Raw genomic sequence first — 21,005 nt, 5'->3', positions numbered from 1 at the left:
TTACTAGAGCGTCTCATCCTAGCCTACAATACTCAAAAGGACTCAGCCACTTGCACTTACTAGAGCGTCTCATCCTAGTGTTTAATGCTGAAAAGGACTCTAGCCTACAAGACTCTGAAGGACTGAACTAAGGACACAGCCTTCTGTTTGAGAAACACCCCATGTGAGCAGGCTCACTGTTGGCTGATTCAGAGGTTGAGGGTGGCCATTTTGGGTTGACATCATTGTAGCCCTTTCCACTAATTCTAAAATTGATGGTAATTACATGAATGCATAGAATGATATCATTCTGAATTCAGGGTGTAGTTTTAAATGCAGACGAGTCTGGCTCAAATCCTACCGTTACCCTAACCTAGTCTCAAGGAAGCCTATAAAAACAATAGAACATATGCAATTAAATATTCAAGCATGAGGTTAAATTTTCATTTAAACCAAAAAAGAAACTTATTTTAAACTTTCATTTTATTTCACATTTGCAAATGTTTCCTTTTCACAATACAGAGCATTATGTTCCCTTGCACACTGCTATAAAAAGGTCACGGGAACAGCACACAAACATACAAAATAGTTTTAACAAACTTCATTTTTAAATACATTTTCCTCTACCCTGGTACAGTACCCAACCATAGCAAAATTGTCTCAGTCAAATGTATACAATCTTATTTACAGAGGAACATTTGATCAAAGTGCTTGAGGAATCCTGATTATGTTTTCCAGAGAGGGATATATATATTTACACAATGTTTTACAAATGTTGCAACAGCACTTCTCCCTATAGAGCTTTTTCAAACCCAGAAAGACACACAAAACTTCACAATAATGCATCTCTGGGAAACAATGTCCATGAGGAAAACAGAAAGAAAGAAACTTGCACTTTAAAGATGTGGTCATCTAAAATATGCATTTTCATTTAAATATTTCAGGCATCCACACACACTACTGACCATCTAATCTGCATTCTGGTTCTCCAGCTATGCCGTCATCCTTATAAATGGTAATTAAGGCTGTTGAATCATTTTGGGGCTGTTATGGTGTACGTGAAGGTAAAAACCCAGACCCTCAGAATTCCTTGATGCTTTTGGAGCGTGCTCAGCGTGAGCAGTGTGCACGTACTTTCTCGTACCACAAATGACATCCTCTTATTGGAGAGAAAAAAAAAAACTTGGAAATGCACTTCAGAAGGCAGCTGGTTGTGAAAAACGCTGAAACTGCAGCAGTTGCCATTAGTGCCAAGTGGCTGGTAAATAAATTGGAGCATTGTGGGAGCTTGGGTTATGACAAGTCGTCTTCTGTGTTTACCACTGAAATCTACAGAAAGACAAGAAAATTAGTGGAATGAAGGTCCAGATGCATTACAGCCTGTTAGAAAAACTAAGCATTTAGCAAACTGTAATTAGTGTCTGCCATAAAATATACATAATTATCCATTTTCCAAAACCGAATAATCCCAGAACTAATTGCCAGGCTTTACTTTCAGCATTACAGAACAGCAAAGAGAATAGCTCAAAAGAAATTCTTCCTTTAAAAAAAAAAAAAAAAAAATAATAATATTTCTAATGTAGACGAGATGAAAAATCTATGGTTTCATTAATCTGAAACCACAGATAATGACTATGCTGAATATGCATTACTCACAGCAGGGTACGTGTGGCCTACAGAAGCGCTGTGTCTGCTGATATTGATATTGAGGTCTTCCTCTGTGGTCTTCAGATATACTGGATTATCAAAGTTCATGCTCTTCTTATTTTTGATCTGCCAGTTGCGCCACATTAAGTAACCACCCGCAGCAGCCATGGCCAATAACACTGTAGGCAAAGAACATTGAACTGAGTAACTCTATAACAACTTGACTGTAGGGACAGCTGAAAATGTTCCAGCAAATATGTACAAGTAAAAGTGACTCCAAATATGTCCTGACAAATGCATTTTTCTTTCCTGTGTGACATGCCCAAACTTACTGCTTTAATATTTTTTATAGCTAAATGGCTGTTATCACATCACAGCCAAGAAACTTGTCAAGGGGGATAACTTTCATTCTACCTAGCATTTGATTGGACAAAACCAGTGTAGTACAAGTCAATCTGCTAAAGATTAGTCAGCTTTTAGGACTATGACAAATAGATGACTTGAATTAAAAAAAATAATAAAGGCTTCAAAATTTTGATTTCATTAGTTCTCAAATGATTGACAGATGTATAGATCATAAATCATGCAAATGTTTATTAAACGTATTACAGGAGTAGAAAATGTACTTACACACAGGTAGAATAGCCCAGGCAGCAGCAGATCCTTTGGCTGATGAATTCACTTCATGTATAGAGGTGCTTATGTTTCCTTCTAATAATAGAAAGGAAGATGTTGAAAAAAATCAAATGTAAAAGACCAAAACAAACTACATCAAGAGTCAGCCAAGTGAGATAATATTTGAGTAATGGTGTAAATGAAGTTTGGATATGAGAGTGTAAGCAGACAAGCAGCAGCAAAGGGATGAAATGGAACTTCTTAAATAAAGAGACAAACACTTTCACAGCCACTATCTCCAGTCATGTTATTTAGAATGGGAAGGTTTTTCTATTCTAAATGCAGTGTTAGAGACTACAGTTATGGTTTTAATTCCAGATTTAGATTAAAGTATATGGGAGGCAACTAGCCTTACCAGCCCAAACTGGTTCAGAGGCAACCTTCGGCATTGCAGATGCTTTAAAACAAAATTATGTTTATGAGTATAAACACTGGAGGCTCCTTTTCCATTTTCCACATTAACATATTCCATTGTGATTTTCTTTAAAATGCATGCTACAAATGATCCAACGCCAGTCAATAATATTTACCTAAAAGTTACCTAAAGTTCAAGCAGAAATGAAGCAGCAGAACTTAGTTGCAACCAGTAGAAATTCAAGAAATTTCACAAATACTTTAACTAATGCCTGCTAATATGAGGACAAACTATCAGATATTTAAGTTCCCAAAACCTCATAGTACTGATTTTATTAACAGGTCAGTAATCACACCCCTCAGCCTACCTCAATGCAAGCTTGAAGGAAATGTTAACGTGCCACTTCTACGGACTTCAACTGTGAAGCCATCTATCATTATGGCAGTAAGCAAATCAAAGGCATTGATCTCCATGCACATGCAGTTAACATCCTAATAACTGCTTTACCTTTAGGGTGACTGGGGTGAGGGGTCACCCTCCCTACATCTCGGGGGGCGGCAGTGGGTGCCTCTGTCATTAGAGAGCAATACAGAGCCATAGCAATAAAATGGCTAATTCTTAGATTTAAGGTAATTTATGCAACTTGTTTTAGAGCAGCAGTCAGAACACTGGCCAAAGACATCCAAAATTGATGGATCATGAATGAAAGCGAAAATGAATGGTCAACACACACACACACACACAAAATTAACAATGCAAATGAAAGCTTGATCAGCAATATATAATTTTGTTACGAAGTGATGGTTACGTGCCTGGTCTGCAGCGCAGGCCATCCGAGGTGAGTGTTTGACCTTGAGGACACACGCAGGTGAATTTAGGGGAATGTTTGTTAACTTGTGGAGCTGGCAGGCACATGAAGGAACAGCCTCCATTCTCCAACTTCTCATTACACCAGTTGGTCCCTGGTTTGAGAAAACAACAGTATCTGGTTACTCTTCAAGTTCAAATCGAAGCTTTAAGATTTTAAGGTTTCAGCTCCTTCTACATAGGCTTTTGAGTCACAGAATCAGCAAAACATGTTGTTGCTACTGCTCAGAATAAATTCAGGACACACCAGACAGTTGAATTAGTTCGTGGTACACAATGATGTCCTGGGGTTCATTGAGGTTGCTGGCCAGCAGAGTTACTTCAGATCCTGTGTACTTGTTTGCACCGTAGATTGCCTCATTCTCACCGTCTGTCCAGAACACTCGATCCTGAAATGGGGTACAGAGAAAACAAACTTTGTTGAATCAGATCACCAAATGCTACCGTATAGCATAATTTGACACTACTATGGATCCACTGTAGTTGGCCGTTGTAACTAATCAAGTTGGTGTACCTCAAAAACAGTAAGGGCAAAAGGGTGGGCCAGGTAGTCTGGTGACTGCAGCACCTTCCGGCGGTTGTCTCCATTCAAGTCTACACTACAAAGCATGTGCAGCTTTGAATCCACCCAGTAAAGTCGGCCCTTGATCAGATCTATAAGACAAGAGTAATGGTCAGGGGATAATTCATGATTCTGGCTGGTTGCTAGTTGGTCACACAATGCCAGTCAACAGATCCCACCCCTTCATTTTCCTGGAGGACCACTGTCCTTTAGAGTTTAGGCCCCATTTACACTGCATGGTTCAAGTGACCCAATTCCGATTTTTTTTCCTCTCATGTGGCACAGATCGGATATGACCGGTGAACGTGTAAGCAGGAAAATACCGCATGGATTCCGATTTTCTCAGATCGGATTCAGGCCTCATTCATATGTGGTAATAAATCGGATATGAATCGGATACTGCATTTGCGTGTGCCATGTAAGCAGACAAATTGGATATTCCCCAGTAAATGAGAGTCGTACGTCATTAAAAAAGTGACGTCAACTCAGGTGGACGCCACCAACTGAGATCACATGACTTATTATAGGCGTGATAGAGGACGAAGGATACACACAGTGGAGCAATGCGGAGGTTTCACGTCTTTTAAAGTCTTTGGGGCGAAGAGACAGTGCAGGCAAAAATGCAGGGTTGTTACAGAAATAAATAAGTTTGAAGACATTTCACGAGATATGGGGAGGCACGGTTTAAGCGTTTTTTTCTCCGCCATACGAGACCAATATTTTTTTTGTTGACTTTTCAATATATTATGGAAAGCAAAACACTGTATAATTTTATTTCATCTGCATCCATTGTATTTCGTGCTGTTTTACTTCCTTTTCCGGGTCAGAACGTCTACGTTTGGTAGTTTCAGCAGTGTATAGTGTAAATGCTAAATGGATACGGGTCACTTTTAAAAGATGATGTAAGCGGGTCGTCAAAAAAAATAGGATATAGTCAGAAAATCGGATTTGGGCATCAAGACCTGCAGTGTAAATGCAGCCTTAGCGTTAACCCTAATTAAAACCACCCAAACCAGCTACGCAAAGCCTCCAAAATTACCTAAATACTAATTCTGCCAGGTAAAAGGCCAGGTTGCAGGTTCACATCTAAACATCTGCAGGACAGTCCTCTAGCATATTCATTCAATTTTTCACCCGTCGTATCATCTACCAAGCAGAAATTGTCCAAATGTCCAAACCAAAGTCCACATGCTTCCACAAACCCATAGATGTTTAACTCCACTCCTGAAAGGGCCAGAGTCCTGCGGAGTTGTTTCAAAACTGCTTGTACTACAAACATGTGAGTTGAAGCAGGGTTGGAACTAAACTCTCCAGGATTGTGGATCTTCAGGAGCAGACTTTGACACATCCTGCCCTAACCCAAAGTATGAGCAATAGCAATTGACTTAACTAACTTGTGGAATAGCAGGAGGATACCCTTATCACAGGGGTAGCCAACCCTGCTCTTGGAGGTTTACCATTCAGCAGAGTTTAGCTCCAACCCTCATCAAATACACTAGTGTTCAGGGTCATTAAATAACAGGTAGGTCTGTTCACTCAAACTGAAATCTGCAGAAAGTTAGCCCCTCCAGGAGCAGGGTTGGCTAGTCCTGCCTTACTGGTTCAAGTAAATTAAAGTAACAAACATCATGCTAAACGTTACGCACCAAGAGTTATTCCATTGGGCCACTGAATGTCTGTCTCTACCAGGACCTGTCTGTCAATCCCATTCATACCAGACTTCTCAATCTTAGCTGGTTCGCCCCAGTCTGACCAATACAGGAACCTGTAATTAAAAGGACAAGGATGCAATCATCTGAACTTTAGATTATCTCAAACCAGAGGACTGCTTTCAAAAAGTTTTAACTGAGCACATCTGAAAATTAGGAAACTTTTAGAAAGTAGTGGAAATGTTTTGATAATCAAATTACCCTGATAGAGGATCTACAGCAATAGAGGCCGGTTCCTTCAGGCCGCTGTTAAAGAGTACCTTCCTCTTGGTCCCATTGAAGTTGGCCACTGCTATACTCTTACTGCCCAGGTCTGACCAGTAGATGTTTTTGTAAATCCAGTCCACTGCAATCCCAACAGGCATCTGAATGTTGTCAATCACTTTCATATGACTTGCCTCCTGCTTATCCAATACTGTGCTGTGGGGGAGAGGGGAGCACCAAATCACCAGGCAAATATGGGTTAAGCCATCCAAGTGGTTGGAAAGACAACAACATTGCTAACATTTATGCACAAACTCCTAGTCCTACAGTAGTTCTCATACAACGTTGCTCTAGTTTAAAGTTGCTGCCTTCAGACCAAGTCTACAGAGACCCAACACTTACCTAAAAATCGCCTTCTGCCCCAGGTCAGCCCAGAATATTGTCTGCTGAACGAAGTCAGCATCTACAGCTACTGTGTTCCGCAGCTGCTCCACAATCTGAGTATATTCACGCCGCTCCAGTCCTAGTTTACGGATGTCTCTTCGATTGGTAAAAATAAGACAGGGCTCTTTACCTAGAAATGCAAAAAGAGGGTACCATAAATGGCAGAGATCAAAATTACTGGGACTCTTTGGTCTGTTGTGAACATGTAGCATCACTGATTCTGAATTACTGAAATTAAACTGCAGTGTTACCACAGGTGTGCATTCAATTGTGAATGTTTTTTTTACTTGTTTAGATGGGAAACCAATCCAAATCACCAATTGTAGAAAATCAGCCAAGCTAAAACAGAGTTGAATTCCAAGTGAATTTCACCTTGACTAGCTTACCTACAGCTTTGCACACTCCGGTCGTGGGGTCCATCTGGTAGCCATTGTGACATTCACATTTGTACCCTCCTTTAAGATTTATACATATTTGACTGCATATTCCAGGATTGAGGCACTCATTGACATCTGTGGAGAAACAATCATAGTCTTAGTTCCTGTTGAAGAACATTCAACAAAGATCCATTTTCAGGACCCAAGATAATCAATACTAAAGTCATTTTTCTGAATACATTTGAACAGAACATGTGGCTATTCATACCACCGCAGGTCTTGCGATCGATGAGCTGGAGTCCTAGCGTGCAGTCACACTTGTAGCCAATCGTCAGGTCAAGGCAGATGTGCGAGCAGCCCCCATTATTGATTAGGCATTCGTTCGTATCTAAAACAAATGGTGGATGGCTGCGTTACACACTTAATTTGACAATTTCATTGTGGGATATTCACAGGAGATGCACGGATGTGACATGCTCAGATTTATACAGATCAATAATTCAGAGAGGCTCCATATGATCAATGCCCCCAGGGTGATACTCGATGTCCTTGGATCACGCTTGAAAACATGGCGCATGCTACTTAGTATTGACTCCATGCTGGACAAATGTGCCACAATACTCATTGGTTTTTATGGCTTGGGTGACTGTTTTTTTTTTTTTTTTGATCCAACAACTTGGTCTTAGCCTCAGACATTATGGCCATGGGCTGCTGGCTGATTGTCTGATGCATATGGCAAACAAACTTGGAAACACTTCATGAGTTTCGAAGTCATCACTGGATTGGTTGAATGTGTGTCGCACTGTTTAACGATCTGCCTGGAAACAAAGATGCCTTGATGCCAAACAAAAGTGTTTACAACTGTGACAATGAGCTCTTATCAGGATCAACTAAATGCTGGATTTTCAAAAATATGTGAAATACGTAAAGCTCACAGTATAGCCTCTTTAATATACATCCAAGGGATTTACACGCCGGTCTGTTATAGTGGGGACATTTCCACACCCCTAAACATGATGTGGCACAAAACGAAACTTGATTGGTTGCTTTACCTGTCAGTCATTTGGCCTCTTGGGTGGTTCCCAGACCTTCTGCCGTCAGTCTGAAGGTCTGGCTACACGAGACTAATATCAACTAGTCGAAGATTACAACTAGTTGTGCTTTTTTCCATATGGCAAAAAACAGGCAAAATTCCTGTCCTCTGTCCACAAACTGTGTATTTTTGTGTCATTTTGGCATGGTATACCATAACGACCAAATGTGTGGGGGGGGAAAGAATTGTTTTTCGAGCCCAGATGCTATCAAACTGAAGCATTTTTAAAAATGAAGTCAAAATCACAGTTGTGCAGAATGTAACCACCAGCTGGCCATCAGACTGCTGATGCTGCACAACATGAAGGGAGTAATTTCCGTGAAGTAAACCTAGTAGTTTACAAGCCCATCTTTGGACCAATAAATGCAACCCTGACATATGACAAGACAATATCACTAAAGGGTCTCATTGAATAAAACACAACAGCAGAAGTTCTGATTGGTCTTTTCAAACTTGATTTACAAAGAGCAGAAGTGACTTGGACATTAAGTCTGCAACCAAACACAAATTTTAGACACACTGTGGTCTATTACTAGGGTCTTTTAAAGAAGACTCAAGTGTGAAAACATCCTAAAATGTGAAGAGAAACCATTCTTAAAAGCTAAAATGACCCTGCAACAGATGCATTAACAGTGGGGAGGAATTCCTGTACAGCATCTCACCCGTCCAATGGTCCGTTCACACCCCTAACATCTGGAACCGTTTAAGCAGCATTTAAGTCAAAACAGACAGCTTGAAACAATTTACTCAAACTTTCAGACTCAACAACCCTGTCTAACAGACTACTGTTACTGTGTGTTTACTAATTATACTGCCGGTTGATGAACTCATGACACTTTAGTCAGCATTTAAGTCAGAGCACTACACACAAATGAAACTATTTCAAGAAAACTGTTCTTAGACCAAAGTCCGAAAACTGTCTCATTGACCTACATTTACGATGCTTGCTGAGGACATTTTACTGAATTGTGATCGTTTTGTGCATTGAACTGTTCATTTGCATGGTGAACTATGATTGTTTTTTCCTTTTTGTATCCATTTAATCATCTTTAAGCAGCCTTTAGATTACAAGGACAACTTAAAAGAACTGATAGTGCAATTTAGTTATGCAGTTAAAAACCTAAGCTTTTTTTTTTTTATTTATACTTCAAACTCAAGTCATAATTGTTAGACTTTATAATAATGCTAATATAATGCTAATTCTGACATTAGGGGAAGTTGGGAATTATGTGTCAAATAACAGTGAAATTCTAAAAACAGTAATTATGCAAGTCTGTTAGGTGAACCCAGCAGAGCAATTACACAGTTCTAAGAATAACCCACATTAAAAATCGTCCTGACACATACAAGATACTTTGTTCAAAGCTATGTGTGCACTGATAGACCTTTTTAGACATTTTCAAATTTATATAGAAGACATGTCAGAATGCGTAATGAAAAGACCAGCAACACACTTGTACTTACTGCACTCTTTGATGGGTTCATCACTCCAGTCAGGACAGTCACGGACCTTATTACACACTTTACTCATCTCAATACACTCTCCACTCCGACACTTGAACTGGTCAGGACCTTTACACTGAGTTACTGAGCAAAGAGACAAGAAGAGTCATTTCAGTTTATTTAAAAAAAAAAAAAATAGCCCTATGATGAGAGCCTTTAAAAAAAAAAACTGTTTTTATATAGCTACAATATTTGGTGCAGTGTTTGCTTCACATTTTAAATTCCAAAATATTATTAAATACCATTATATATCACAATATACCTACCCAAACATCCCACATAAATAACTAGAAAATTACTTCCAGTTTAACAGACTCACAGTTTTTGCAATTTAAATCATATTTGTTACTTTTCCATCCAGATAAATCATAGAAAAAGAAAATGCTTTCCAGATTAAATACTCACAGTTTTTGCAGTTGACTTCATCCGTGCCGTCTGCACAATCTCGAAATCCGTTGCACTGTCGGCTGCCATGGATACAGCTGCCGTCTTCACACTTGAACTGGTCAGGTCTGCAGGTACGGGCAGCTGGAAATTACACGGATAGGGTTAGGGTTGTGTTTCCATGACACAATATAATCCAGACATGTATAACAAAAAACAAAACAAAAAAACAACTAAAATATGCAGAAAACAAAAGTTTCCTTTTCTGTGACAATATATTCCAGCCATATATGACAAAAAAACAAAACAAAAAAACACTTACAGCAGTTTTTCTCATCGCTGCCGTCCTTGCAGTCTGGATCCCCGTCACAGCGCCACTTCCTATGTATGCATTCCCCAGAGCCGCACTGCAAACACTTTAGCTGAACACTTAGCTTTCCGTGCCGCAACGCTCCCGCAACGCTCTGGCGACTCGTCCGATTGGTCTTGGCAGTCCACATCGTCATCGCACAGCCAGCTCCTAGGAATGCAGGTATTATTTCCACACGGGACTTCACTCGGGCCGCAGGAGGAAGGAGCACAGTCCTGTTCGTCGCTGCCATCCCCACAGTCGTCCTCACCATTACAGACAAAATTACGAGAAACACAGCGGCCACTGGCACAGGTGAACTCCAGAGGAGCACATGTAATGTTACCTAAATAAGACGACACAGGAAAACATCTTAAGAGGCCATCAAAGGGATCAACAAATGCTTCAGGATTTCAGAATAATAATGTGGACACAGGCAAATATCTAGAAAATACAGCTTTAAGTAGCCCTCAATTTACCTCGACAACTGTCTACTCGTCTTATTATCTGAATCACTGTTATTAACTAAAACTTAAAATCAACTTGAAATTAAGATGAAAGAAATGTTGCCTTTGCAACTAACTTAAGTTTAAGTAAACTGAAATAAAGCTAAATAGAAACATGAAAAACTGAAATGATTAAAACGTCAACTTAAGCTAAAATAATTACAAATATTAATAAATATTTGAATATTGCAGAAAAAAATAATTCAGTTTATTTTTATTATTATTTATACTTTATGTACATTTCATTTCTTTGATAAAACACTTCCCAAAAGTGGTTTTAGAACAAATAATATTTATTAGAATAAATAATAGAATTCATTCATTCTAATAACTATGTATATTTTACTTTTATGTATACTTTATGCATATTTTATGTACTTTATTTTATTTAGTCAATAAAACACTTTCCAAAAGTGGTATTAGAACAAATAATATTAATTAGAATAAATAATGGTATTACAATGCATAAATGAATAAATAAAGAAACTATGCATATTTTTTGCAGACTAATTGTATATATTATATATGAATAAATTAATTACTATACATTTGCATATTTATTTGACATACTTTGTCTGGGAAGAATTGCAAGGAACGTTGAAAATGACTAAAATCCCTCACTTTTTAGATGTTTCTGTGTGTCTCTCAGCATTTTTGAGCATAGTTTAAGCAACATTTTTAGAGTGCACACAAGTATATTATTTTTTCCTTCAGGACAAAAACACAGATGTATTTTACTGAATTTAACTATTCTAGCCTAATTCAAACAGAGCTAGATTAGAAAAAGAAAAAAAAAAATCCCTTGTGATTTTTCTGAAGATTTTCACTTTGGATCTCAGTGACTCCATTCCAATTATTGCCTTTACATGCAAAGAATCGGGAGATGAGACGAGCGAAACGGGAACTCAGATTGATTGTAAAAGACGGTTCAGCTGGTGTTGTGTCTAGGGACTCACCACAATTAATCTCGTCCTCTCCGTTGTCGCAGTCTTTCTCACCGTCACACTTCCAGAAGACCGGAATGCACTGCGTGGAGCCGACGCCACAGCTGAACTCGTTCACTCGGCAGGTCCTCGTATCTGAGACAAAAAACAGTCAGGACCACACGACTTCATTCACCTTAATCATCAGATATCACAACTCTACAAACAATTCGGTGAACCAAAGGAATCTGGATCTGGAATTATATCAGAGCTCCCCAGAATGAGCTTTCACGTCATATTTGGTAAAATAATCCATTCTAAGTGTTTGCCAGGTTTAGCATAAACAAACATTGTTTTACAGCATGAAACGTGGGTGTAAACCTTCACATAGAAACAACCTTTGACTGGTGTGAACAATTAGGTTGAAACATTCACCTCTTTGGCTACACTCCAAAGACGCTGGCAGCTCTTAAACACAACGGGAAAGGTAACCTCAAAGGAGGATCGGAGCTATAGGTCTGTTGCGTAATCCATGAAACCTTTGATATTTTACACTTCAAGTTCAAACATAACACATCCTCAACATGGAAATACTAATGGAAATACTGAGCTTAAAGTGAAAGATCACTTATGCGTTTATATCCACCCGTGTGCAAATGCTCACGAACACACACACATTGTTGGTCCCTTTCCATTTTCTGCTGACTAACTTTCCAACAGCTGGTCAAACAAGACTTGATCTAGAGAGCTGCCATGCATAACTGCACGTACACTGATACTTCTGCGCTGGACTGTATAGAATGTACAGCCACTGTACTTTAATAAACCAATAGGCCCTGTTTATAATAAGTGCCTCAAACCATTAAACCCAAATGAGGACATGCAAAAGATGAGTGCTTATGTGTGCTAGATGTCATGAAGAACTAACACACAGGGGTGGATCAAAATATAACCCACATTTGAGATGTGAAATTGTATGGGCAAGCCTTGAAGGTAACTTGGGATTTACAACCCACTCAGAGTTCATGCAGCGAACACAAAACCATGGTACCGCTGAATAAATATGGTGTGTTAAAGATGAAATCGGACTCACGGCACATTTCCATGGTCTCGTCTGAGCCATCCTCACAGTCTGGTTCCCCATCGCACTGCCATCTCTTGGGAATGCACTGGCCACTGCGGCAGACGTAGTCCACCTCGGCACAGGTCTTCCTCACTGAAACAGACATGTTATAAAACCTGTGCTTCAGTAGATATTAGCACAGGCTCAAGAGGAATGAAAAACAAACAATGCATAAGAATGTCTGCTCAAGAGTACTTGAAATGCTAATGAACCCTAGGTATGCAAGCTGAGATTTACAAAGGCTGCTCCACAGGCCTGCACATTTTTGCTTTATTCAGCACAGGATATTGATCTGAAAGAAAACATCTCTGAATCCTACAGTATGAAGTAAAGAGCAGCTCCCTCTCGACTCAGACACATTCACAGTCTCTTCATGTCCTCTCACAGCACAAGTGCATACTTGGAGCAGGAGGCCTCCTGCGGACTGAATGGCAATAGACATTCTCAACACAGAGTCACTGCTGGGATACAGTACAGATCTGCTGGACCTTTGCTGCACTGGAGGCAAAGCACATTCTTTGTTTTGGACTTTATTTTTATGTTCAATGTAAATGCATGTTCCAATTGCATGATTATTACAAAATTTCCAGATTTAAAGTTTGTAGTACAATATTTACCCATACAGGCAACAAGAAACTTATGCATAAAACATTTAAAATTGCTGCTCAAGAAAAATGTATTAATTGTGATCCTTCAGATCATTTTTACTGCTTAATATTTTTATGGAAACTCTGATACATTAGCTTTCAAAAGCAGACGGATGGACAGATGGATGGCATTTATAATGTTACAAAATATTTCTCTTTCAAATAAATGTATTTTAAATCAGCCTTGATGAGCGTAAGAGTTAACATAAAATTGTAAAAAAAAAAAAAAACTGGGTTATACAGTGCCCTCCAAAAGTATTGGAACAGTAAAGACAAAATTGTTCTGTTTGCTGTGGAGCCAAGAAATCTGTAAATATGATTAAAAGATGAATATGAGACAAAACTACAGAATGTCACATTTTATTATTGGGTGATTCAACACAAAGATGTTTTACCAGCTAAGAAGATCAGCACTTTTAGAATTCATCTCCCTATCTGATGTGAGCATAAGTATTGGAACAGTTGCCTCACAGGTCTTTCTAAGTGTATCAGCTGTGTCCTGTTTAGGGCTGCATTAAAAAGCGATTAATCGCATGCATTTGCCATGCGTGTCTCATCAGTAAAGCCGGTTCCGTGATTAGCGGTAAAGAAAAGTCACCTGTTTTCAAACGGGAGCGGCAGTTAATACACAGAGCCGTAGTTCACTGACAAGCTAAGCAATATCGTGTTCATAATCGAATGCGATTAATCTCAATTATGAACAGAATATTGCGTAGCTTGTCAATTAGAACTACAGGAAAAACAAAGGGCATGGAGAAATCAAGAGTTTGGAAACTACCGGCGACATCAGCAACCAACGACGACCTGATCGGCTGAGATAAACAACAGTAGTTGATGACAGACAAATCATAAAAGCTGTGAAAATGAACCCTAAAATACATGTCTGTCTGGCATGGCATGCATGGCTGTCTCTAGAACAGGACCTCTTCAATTTAATGATGACTTAATGTATGATAGCAGTAGCAGAATGAATTTGGAAGGGTATATTCAAGAAAATGCCACCAAACTCATTAGAAAGCACTTCATATTGGATCAGGACAATGACCCAAAACACCCTGCCAGTTCAGTCAAGGACTTTATCAGGGCAAAGAAATGTAAAGTCTTAGATTGCCCAAATCAATCTCCAGATTTAAATCTGATTGAACATTAATTTCACCAGCTGAAGAGGAGACTAAACACAGAAACTCCCCAAAACAAGCAACCAGTGGAACTGGCTGCATTAAAGGCTGGGGAAAGCATTTCAAAGCATAAGACCAAGAGTCTGGTGATGTCTATGGGTCACAGACTCACTGCTCTGATTGCATGCAAGGGATCTGCAACTAAATATTAGCATTTAATCTTTTACATCTGCCTTAAATTCAACTGTTCCAATACTTATGCTCACATCAAATAGTGCGATGAACTCTAAAAATACTGACCTTTTTATTTGGTAAAACTTGTGTGTCGAAAGACCTAATAATAAAATGTGACATTCTGTAGTATTGTCACATATTCATCTTTTAATCATATTCACAAATGTCTTGACTCCACAGCAGAGAAAGCAATTTTGTCTTTACTGTTCCAATACTTATAGAGGGCACTGTATATGTTGACAGTGCACTAATAATGCTAATGAAATCATATCTAATTATATAAAAACAAATATATTTACTGTATGTTTTCAAGTCAGATAGGGTGCAAATTGCAATTCACATTCTCTTTTGTAATTTGAAACTGTACACTGAATGAAGGACAAAAACAAGTATACATTCACAGTCACCTCAAGAGAAGCAAAAAACACATTGCTGTTGGCAAAATAGTGATTAACATACTAAATTAGTTTATATTTCAAAACGATTTTTTGTTCTGTCATTTATATTATTCTAGAATTATAAGGAGGTACTGGCTTCTCAGAGGAAACGCCCCTGAGTAAAAGGTGAAGAGGCCTAAATGGGAACACCAGGATCCAAAAAAAGACTTCAGCTCATTTTATCTGTGCCGGCCCCCATCTGTAATTTCTCTCACATCAATGACCCAGTTAGCACACAGATGAGCGTTATAGATCACCTAGGTGGAAAAATCTTTACATATAAAACCACTTGGTTTTCAGTCATACTATGAAGGAGTGGCAAGCAACTGTCCCTCATCAATATTTTAATTTCGCTGTGCTTAGTCCAAACTGCAAGCCAATCTGTTTCTGCCTCCATTATGACAGATTACCCAAGAGTTACATCAGCTCTGGAGATCCGGACTAGTTTAACTGCAGATCAGGGAAATCACACGCTGGCTGGTAGGTGTGGCTGTTCTGGCGAGCATCAAGACGCCCACACATCAGAACAATGACGGATGTTGTGCTGCTGAGCTGATGTAATTCTCAGATGACTGTTTTCAGCTCTCATAACACTGACTCACCGCAGGAGGTCTCGTCGCTCCCGTCCGAGCAGTCCAGGTCGCCGTCGCACTGCCACACAGACGGGATGCACCGGCCGTTCCCACACTGGAACTGAGACTGCTCACATTCTGTTCGGGAACCTGTGAGGCAGAAAGAGGCGGCGCCAGTGGCTTGTTACAGTTAGCCTTGTAATGAATGACTTTCCTTAATACTGAGTTTTGTACAGAAAATGTTGTCCCATACAGAAGTGTGATACTGGTTACATTTTTTAGGAATTTGTCAAGTTTTTTTTGTTTTTTGTAAACTGAGTGACATACTACGTGAATAAAACTTTTACAATGCTATCATAGACTACTGTCACCACCCTTAATCCTGTCGGAGGAAAAAGATCAAATTTTGAGAGGTAGTGTAGTGTAATGTGCAGAGAGTTCCACAATCTTTGGTCATTGGTGCTCCATTCTGCCGGAAATGTCATGAAACTGACTGGAGCTATGGGAAAAATGACACCATTCACTTTTTGTGCAGTTCTTTTATCGATAAATGAAAATGAGTTTTAAAAAAATGCAATAAATTCAGTAATATTTTTTTTTTGAAATTTATCCAACCTGTTTTCATCATTTGGCCTTTTACCAATAAAGCTTGTTACCCTTAAAAAAAACCTAAAATAAAAAAACCTAAAAAGCCTTTCAACCATTTTTATACATAATTTTTCGTATTTAACTAATTCTGTGTATTGTGTACAATAGCATTCTCTATTGTTTTTCCATTACATCTACTGTACCTGTTAATTTTTTTATTAATTATAAAAACATCACCTTCTAACACTAGCACTCTGTATTATTTCAATTCTATTAACTTTGCTTTATTTATTATAAAAAACGACCCTCTGACACTAGCGTTCTCTATTCTTTTTCTATTCTATCTACTTGTTTTCTTTTTATTTAATATAAAAAATGACTCACACTAGTGTACTCTATTCTATTTCTATTATCTACAGTACTTGTTTTCTTTTTATTTATCTGGAAAAAAATGTACTGCTATAACACTAGCATTTTCTATTCTTTTTCTAGTGTGTTTACTTGTTTTCTTTTTGTTTATTATAAAAATAATAATAAAAAAAATCTCCCTACATGTGCTGTGTTAGACTATCTGGGACTTGTCACAGCATTTACATATTGTTGCTCTTTTGTTGGATTTGATTGATGCTATTTTCCTCATTTGTAAGTTGCTTTGGATGAAAGCATCTGCTAAATGACTAAATGTAAATAACAGACAAAGGAGTAGTAGTATACATTTTAAAACAGTATAAATATTTAAAGCCATGTCAGCATCTTCATGGCAAAAACGGTTACAAAAATTCAAGAGCAACAAACAATTTTCTACAATAAAAACAAAAACAACATGTTTAAGAACCTGTCTGAAAACCAACATTTTTGCAACTCTGTTCAGTGCTGCTTAGTGGTGCGGAAGTTCTCAGTAATAAATCTGTGAACATACCAACAAAAACCTTGACAACCAAAACATTTTGAAACATCTCTGTGCAGATGACCTAACCGCTCATGTTTGTGAAATAATCTGACTAGAGAGTATTGACTAGTGATCCAAGCAGTTGTAGTTGTATTGCCCTCCATGAAAGAGCTGACTAAATGCCATCAAAAGGGTACAGTATGAACGGTATGGAACGGATGCATTAACTACAAATTTGATAAAAATAGTTTTTGGCAAGAGTAAAGGTCTGGATCTGTAATGATTTCTTTCAAATTTACACCCTCTTTCAAACTGCCTTTACTGGTCAAAACACAACAAATAACAAAACTACAACCTGCAAACCTCTGAATAACATGAACTGTATTTCTTCTGAATGAGGGCCAGTCCTTTGAAACAATGTGGTCACTTCATTCATGGGCACCCGCTTTCCCTTTATGACATGTGACATTAACCAAAGTCAGCCGCTCATGTCATGACTACCATTCAGTCAAATCAGAACAGTGCAAGACCAGTCCCCAGCTGGGACAGGAATATAATCAATGTGAATTAAATCTGTAGCACTATCAACCTACTCAAAATGACAAAACAGCATGGCAGATGTATCTGAACTAGCTATGAGCTTTAATATGCGAGTCTTACAGTTTCAGATTACAGTTATCAGATCATGCACATACAAGCCAGCTGTTCTCGACCGTGACTGTGTTTGAGAATCTTGTCACAGCTGCATAACTTCAAAAAATGTTTCAAATGGTTGAATGCTACATTATCATATGACCTCATCATTTTGCATAAGCATTTCAACAAGCAAAGTGTATATCATTATACATCTTTAAATATAATATTAATAATAAATATATAACCAAAAGGCATACAGTACATTTTCTGATGGCAAAAGCAATTGAGTGTTTTTTTTTTTTTGATTGTTTGTTTTTTGGACTAAAAGCATATAAAAGCATATTTTATTATTTTATAGCTCTATTAAACTGTAAAACACCATTTTTGACAATAGTATGTCGTTTATACCAAAGGAACCAAAGCATCTGCCAATCGTGCCAAGTGCATTGCGCAAACCATTTGGCATTTAAAAGTAATTTTGATGTTTACAAAATACTGTACCGACAACCTGTAAACACTCATTAAAGAAAACATCAGTTCTGTGATTGGCTTTTAAGATGTGAAGATCACTTGCAACATTTCAGCCTACCAGGAGAGACTGAGCTTTGCAGCTTGCCAAAGGCCCAGAAGCCTTCTTTTCATATGCGTGCAAGTAAAACATTTACCACAAGACTCCCAAAGCTCTGATTCATCAGAATATCTCATCTTTGCTTCATCACAGGCAGATGCTGAGAACGCAGAAGGGGCTTTAATCTAAAGCACCGCTGGACCAGCCTGAAAACAAAACCCCTCCTCACATCACCACTACATATGAGAAATCAACCATATGAGGAAAATAAGAGGTATCCCATTTATCTTTCCCAATCACCTGAGCGCTACTAATTACTTCTAAACTGTCATTTAGCAAATGTTTTTAATGCTTATACAGTACCTGTAGTTACAAGGTCCGTCCCCACTGGAGAAACCTGAGGTACTTTGCTCAAGGGCACAGTGGAAGCAGGTCAAGGATTAGATCTGCTGGGGTTTAAACCAACAACCTTTCAGTTACCAACCCACATCTTTAACCACTAAGCTACCCCAATCTTGCTGTACTTGCGGTTAAAGCCTAAAATATGAAAATTACAAAAAATAGAACTGGTCACCTGCATAGATATGTAACATGCTTAATCCCAAACTAAAAAACATTTAAAAAAAAAAAAAATCATGATTCATTAAAAACACAGCACTATCAGTGTAGTCCGATTTCTAAACAATGAATCGTACGAGACAAATCTTTTTACTGAATCAAAAAACAGTGCAATCAGTGTAGTGTGACTTCTATTAAGAAAACAAATGTATTTTACAAGGTACCAATTTCAAATAGATTTGTATGATGATTCCAATAAAACGAAATATTTTTTTTTTTTTTTAGGAAGAAATCAAACATTAAGGTCCACCCCTGTATATAAAGTGGGGAGTAAGCAGATCATACAAAAATGTAGGCTACAAATAAGATTCATACAAATTGGACAATGTGACAAAAATAAAAATAAAAATTTCCACGAGACAATGTAGTGTTATCCGATTCCTGAATGAATAAATCTTACGAAATGATTCTTTTTAGTCAATTAAAAACCAGTGGAAGTGGATACTGCTTTAACTAGTCTTAACCAGTCTCTAGAATCTGAAATGATCTCAAAGAATCGTTGAGCCATTCAGAAACGGGAATCGTTCAGATGAATTCGAATCGTTGAACTCTTTACGATTCCGGTGCCTAATGTTTACATGGGGTAGTAATTAACACACAAACACAAAAAAAGCTCAGACAGAATGCGTCCTATGTGAACGCCCCCTTACCTTGCGCTCAGTCTAGCTGCTTTTGAACGCAAGAACGCGTCCTCTTAACGCACTGCTTAGACGTTAGATTGCGTGTATCACGTATATAATATCATATATAACATATCAACGCTTAAAAAAGAAGAATACACCCTAAAGCTAGTAAACAGGCCAAGCGGACCGCTGCTAGATCAGCGGCTGACATACGCGTTTCACACGCGCTCCAGCCGGAGTCACCTAATCACCGCAACCTAACACGCCTCGATTCTTTACCGACTGAAGCGGCGCGGATCGAGATTTCAAACAAACATCTGAAATAAAAAACAGAAAGGCTCTGTTATAAAATAACAGGTCTATATGAATAATTAAGTGTTCAAACATAAGCAGGCGTTGCGTTGGCGCGCAGATATGTCCAGCAACGCTTTCGAAACGCACATGATTACATTTGAAACAAAAAGGAGAAGTCATGCAGTATCACTTAATTAAAGCATTCACAAATAATACCACCAATAATGGTAAATGTAGGGTGGGCTGCTAGAAGCCATTCGCAAGGGCCTATACATTTATACAGTCAAGCGCATTTTCCTCTGAAAGATCCATACTAAAATATTTTCCTCTGCAGATTTACGCACGAATGATATCAAGCAGGTCAGTTTATTACGAGGAATTTAAACCTCCTCTGAGAATTAGATTGCAACATTGTAACCACAGACGTTCTGAGAACGCGGCATTGTTCTATATGATCTTCCCATGGCAACCATTGTTACCATCCTCGTTCTAAACACTCACCGCGCGAAAATCCACACAGCTGAAGACATACTGGCAGAATGAGGAGCCCCAGAGTAGACGTGACCATTTCGCGCTAGAGCTGAACGCTGTGCTGTCTGTGTGTCTGTGGCCTCGTCCCCTGATAATGAAGCACAGCCGATATGTCTTCGTGGGACAAACAGAAAGCGGCGTGATCCACGGGCTTTTATCTCATGAAGGCAGTTCCCCGGTCAGTCTCTCCACACACGCGAAGCGCTCACCGAGCCGCAGTCCATGTCCTAATTTACTGATAGCGTGAACCTGCGGCGAATAACCGCGCCACTGCCAAGCACAGCCGTGTTTTTCTCCTTCAACATGTCATTTACACATTGTTAACCCTTTCTGTCCCACATCTTCCGCTTAACCTGCCCTACACGTATGGTGCAGTCTCTGCCTGCTTGAGACAAATGAGGAGTAAATAAATCTGTAAATCTAAAATAGTCATCTTCCTCAGTCAGTTTAAAGTTTATGGAGGGATAATCCTATACCTTCAGTACCATACTAAACTGTTTAAGAAGATCACTCACTGTTAAAAGTAACAAAGAACAAAACAGAAAAGTAA

The 21,005-nt window shown here is 38.6% G+C and overlaps 1 protein-coding gene across 1 annotated transcript; it reads right to left on the bottom strand.

Moving 5' to 3' along the window:
* Positions 1–1,081: 1,081 nt before the first annotated feature.
* Positions 1,082–20,782, bottom strand: vldlr (very low density lipoprotein receptor). Its single transcript, XM_042732182.1, is given in 21 exon segments — positions 1,082–1,308; positions 1,636–1,805; positions 2,257–2,337; positions 2,657–2,698; positions 3,164–3,226; positions 3,469–3,618; positions 3,771–3,912; positions 4,038–4,177; positions 5,732–5,850; positions 5,996–6,214; positions 6,401–6,572; positions 6,829–6,954; positions 7,088–7,207; positions 9,377–9,499; positions 9,821–9,943; positions 10,122–10,212; positions 10,214–10,494; positions 11,611–11,733; positions 12,671–12,793; positions 15,739–15,858; positions 20,426–20,782. Coding segments are annotated over 21 exon segments (2,631 nt in total). The 5' UTR covers positions 20,493–20,782; the 3' UTR covers positions 1,082–1,272.
* Between the last annotated feature and the right edge of the window lie 223 nt (positions 20,783–21,005).

The sequence above is a fragment of the Cyprinus carpio genome, chromosome B10 (assembly GCF_018340385.1).
Source record: "Cyprinus carpio isolate SPL01 chromosome B10, ASM1834038v1, whole genome shotgun sequence".
NCBI classification, from domain to species: Eukaryota; Metazoa; Chordata; class Actinopteri; order Cypriniformes; family Cyprinidae; genus Cyprinus; species Cyprinus carpio.
This window is presented reverse-complemented; position numbering and strand designations above follow the sequence as displayed.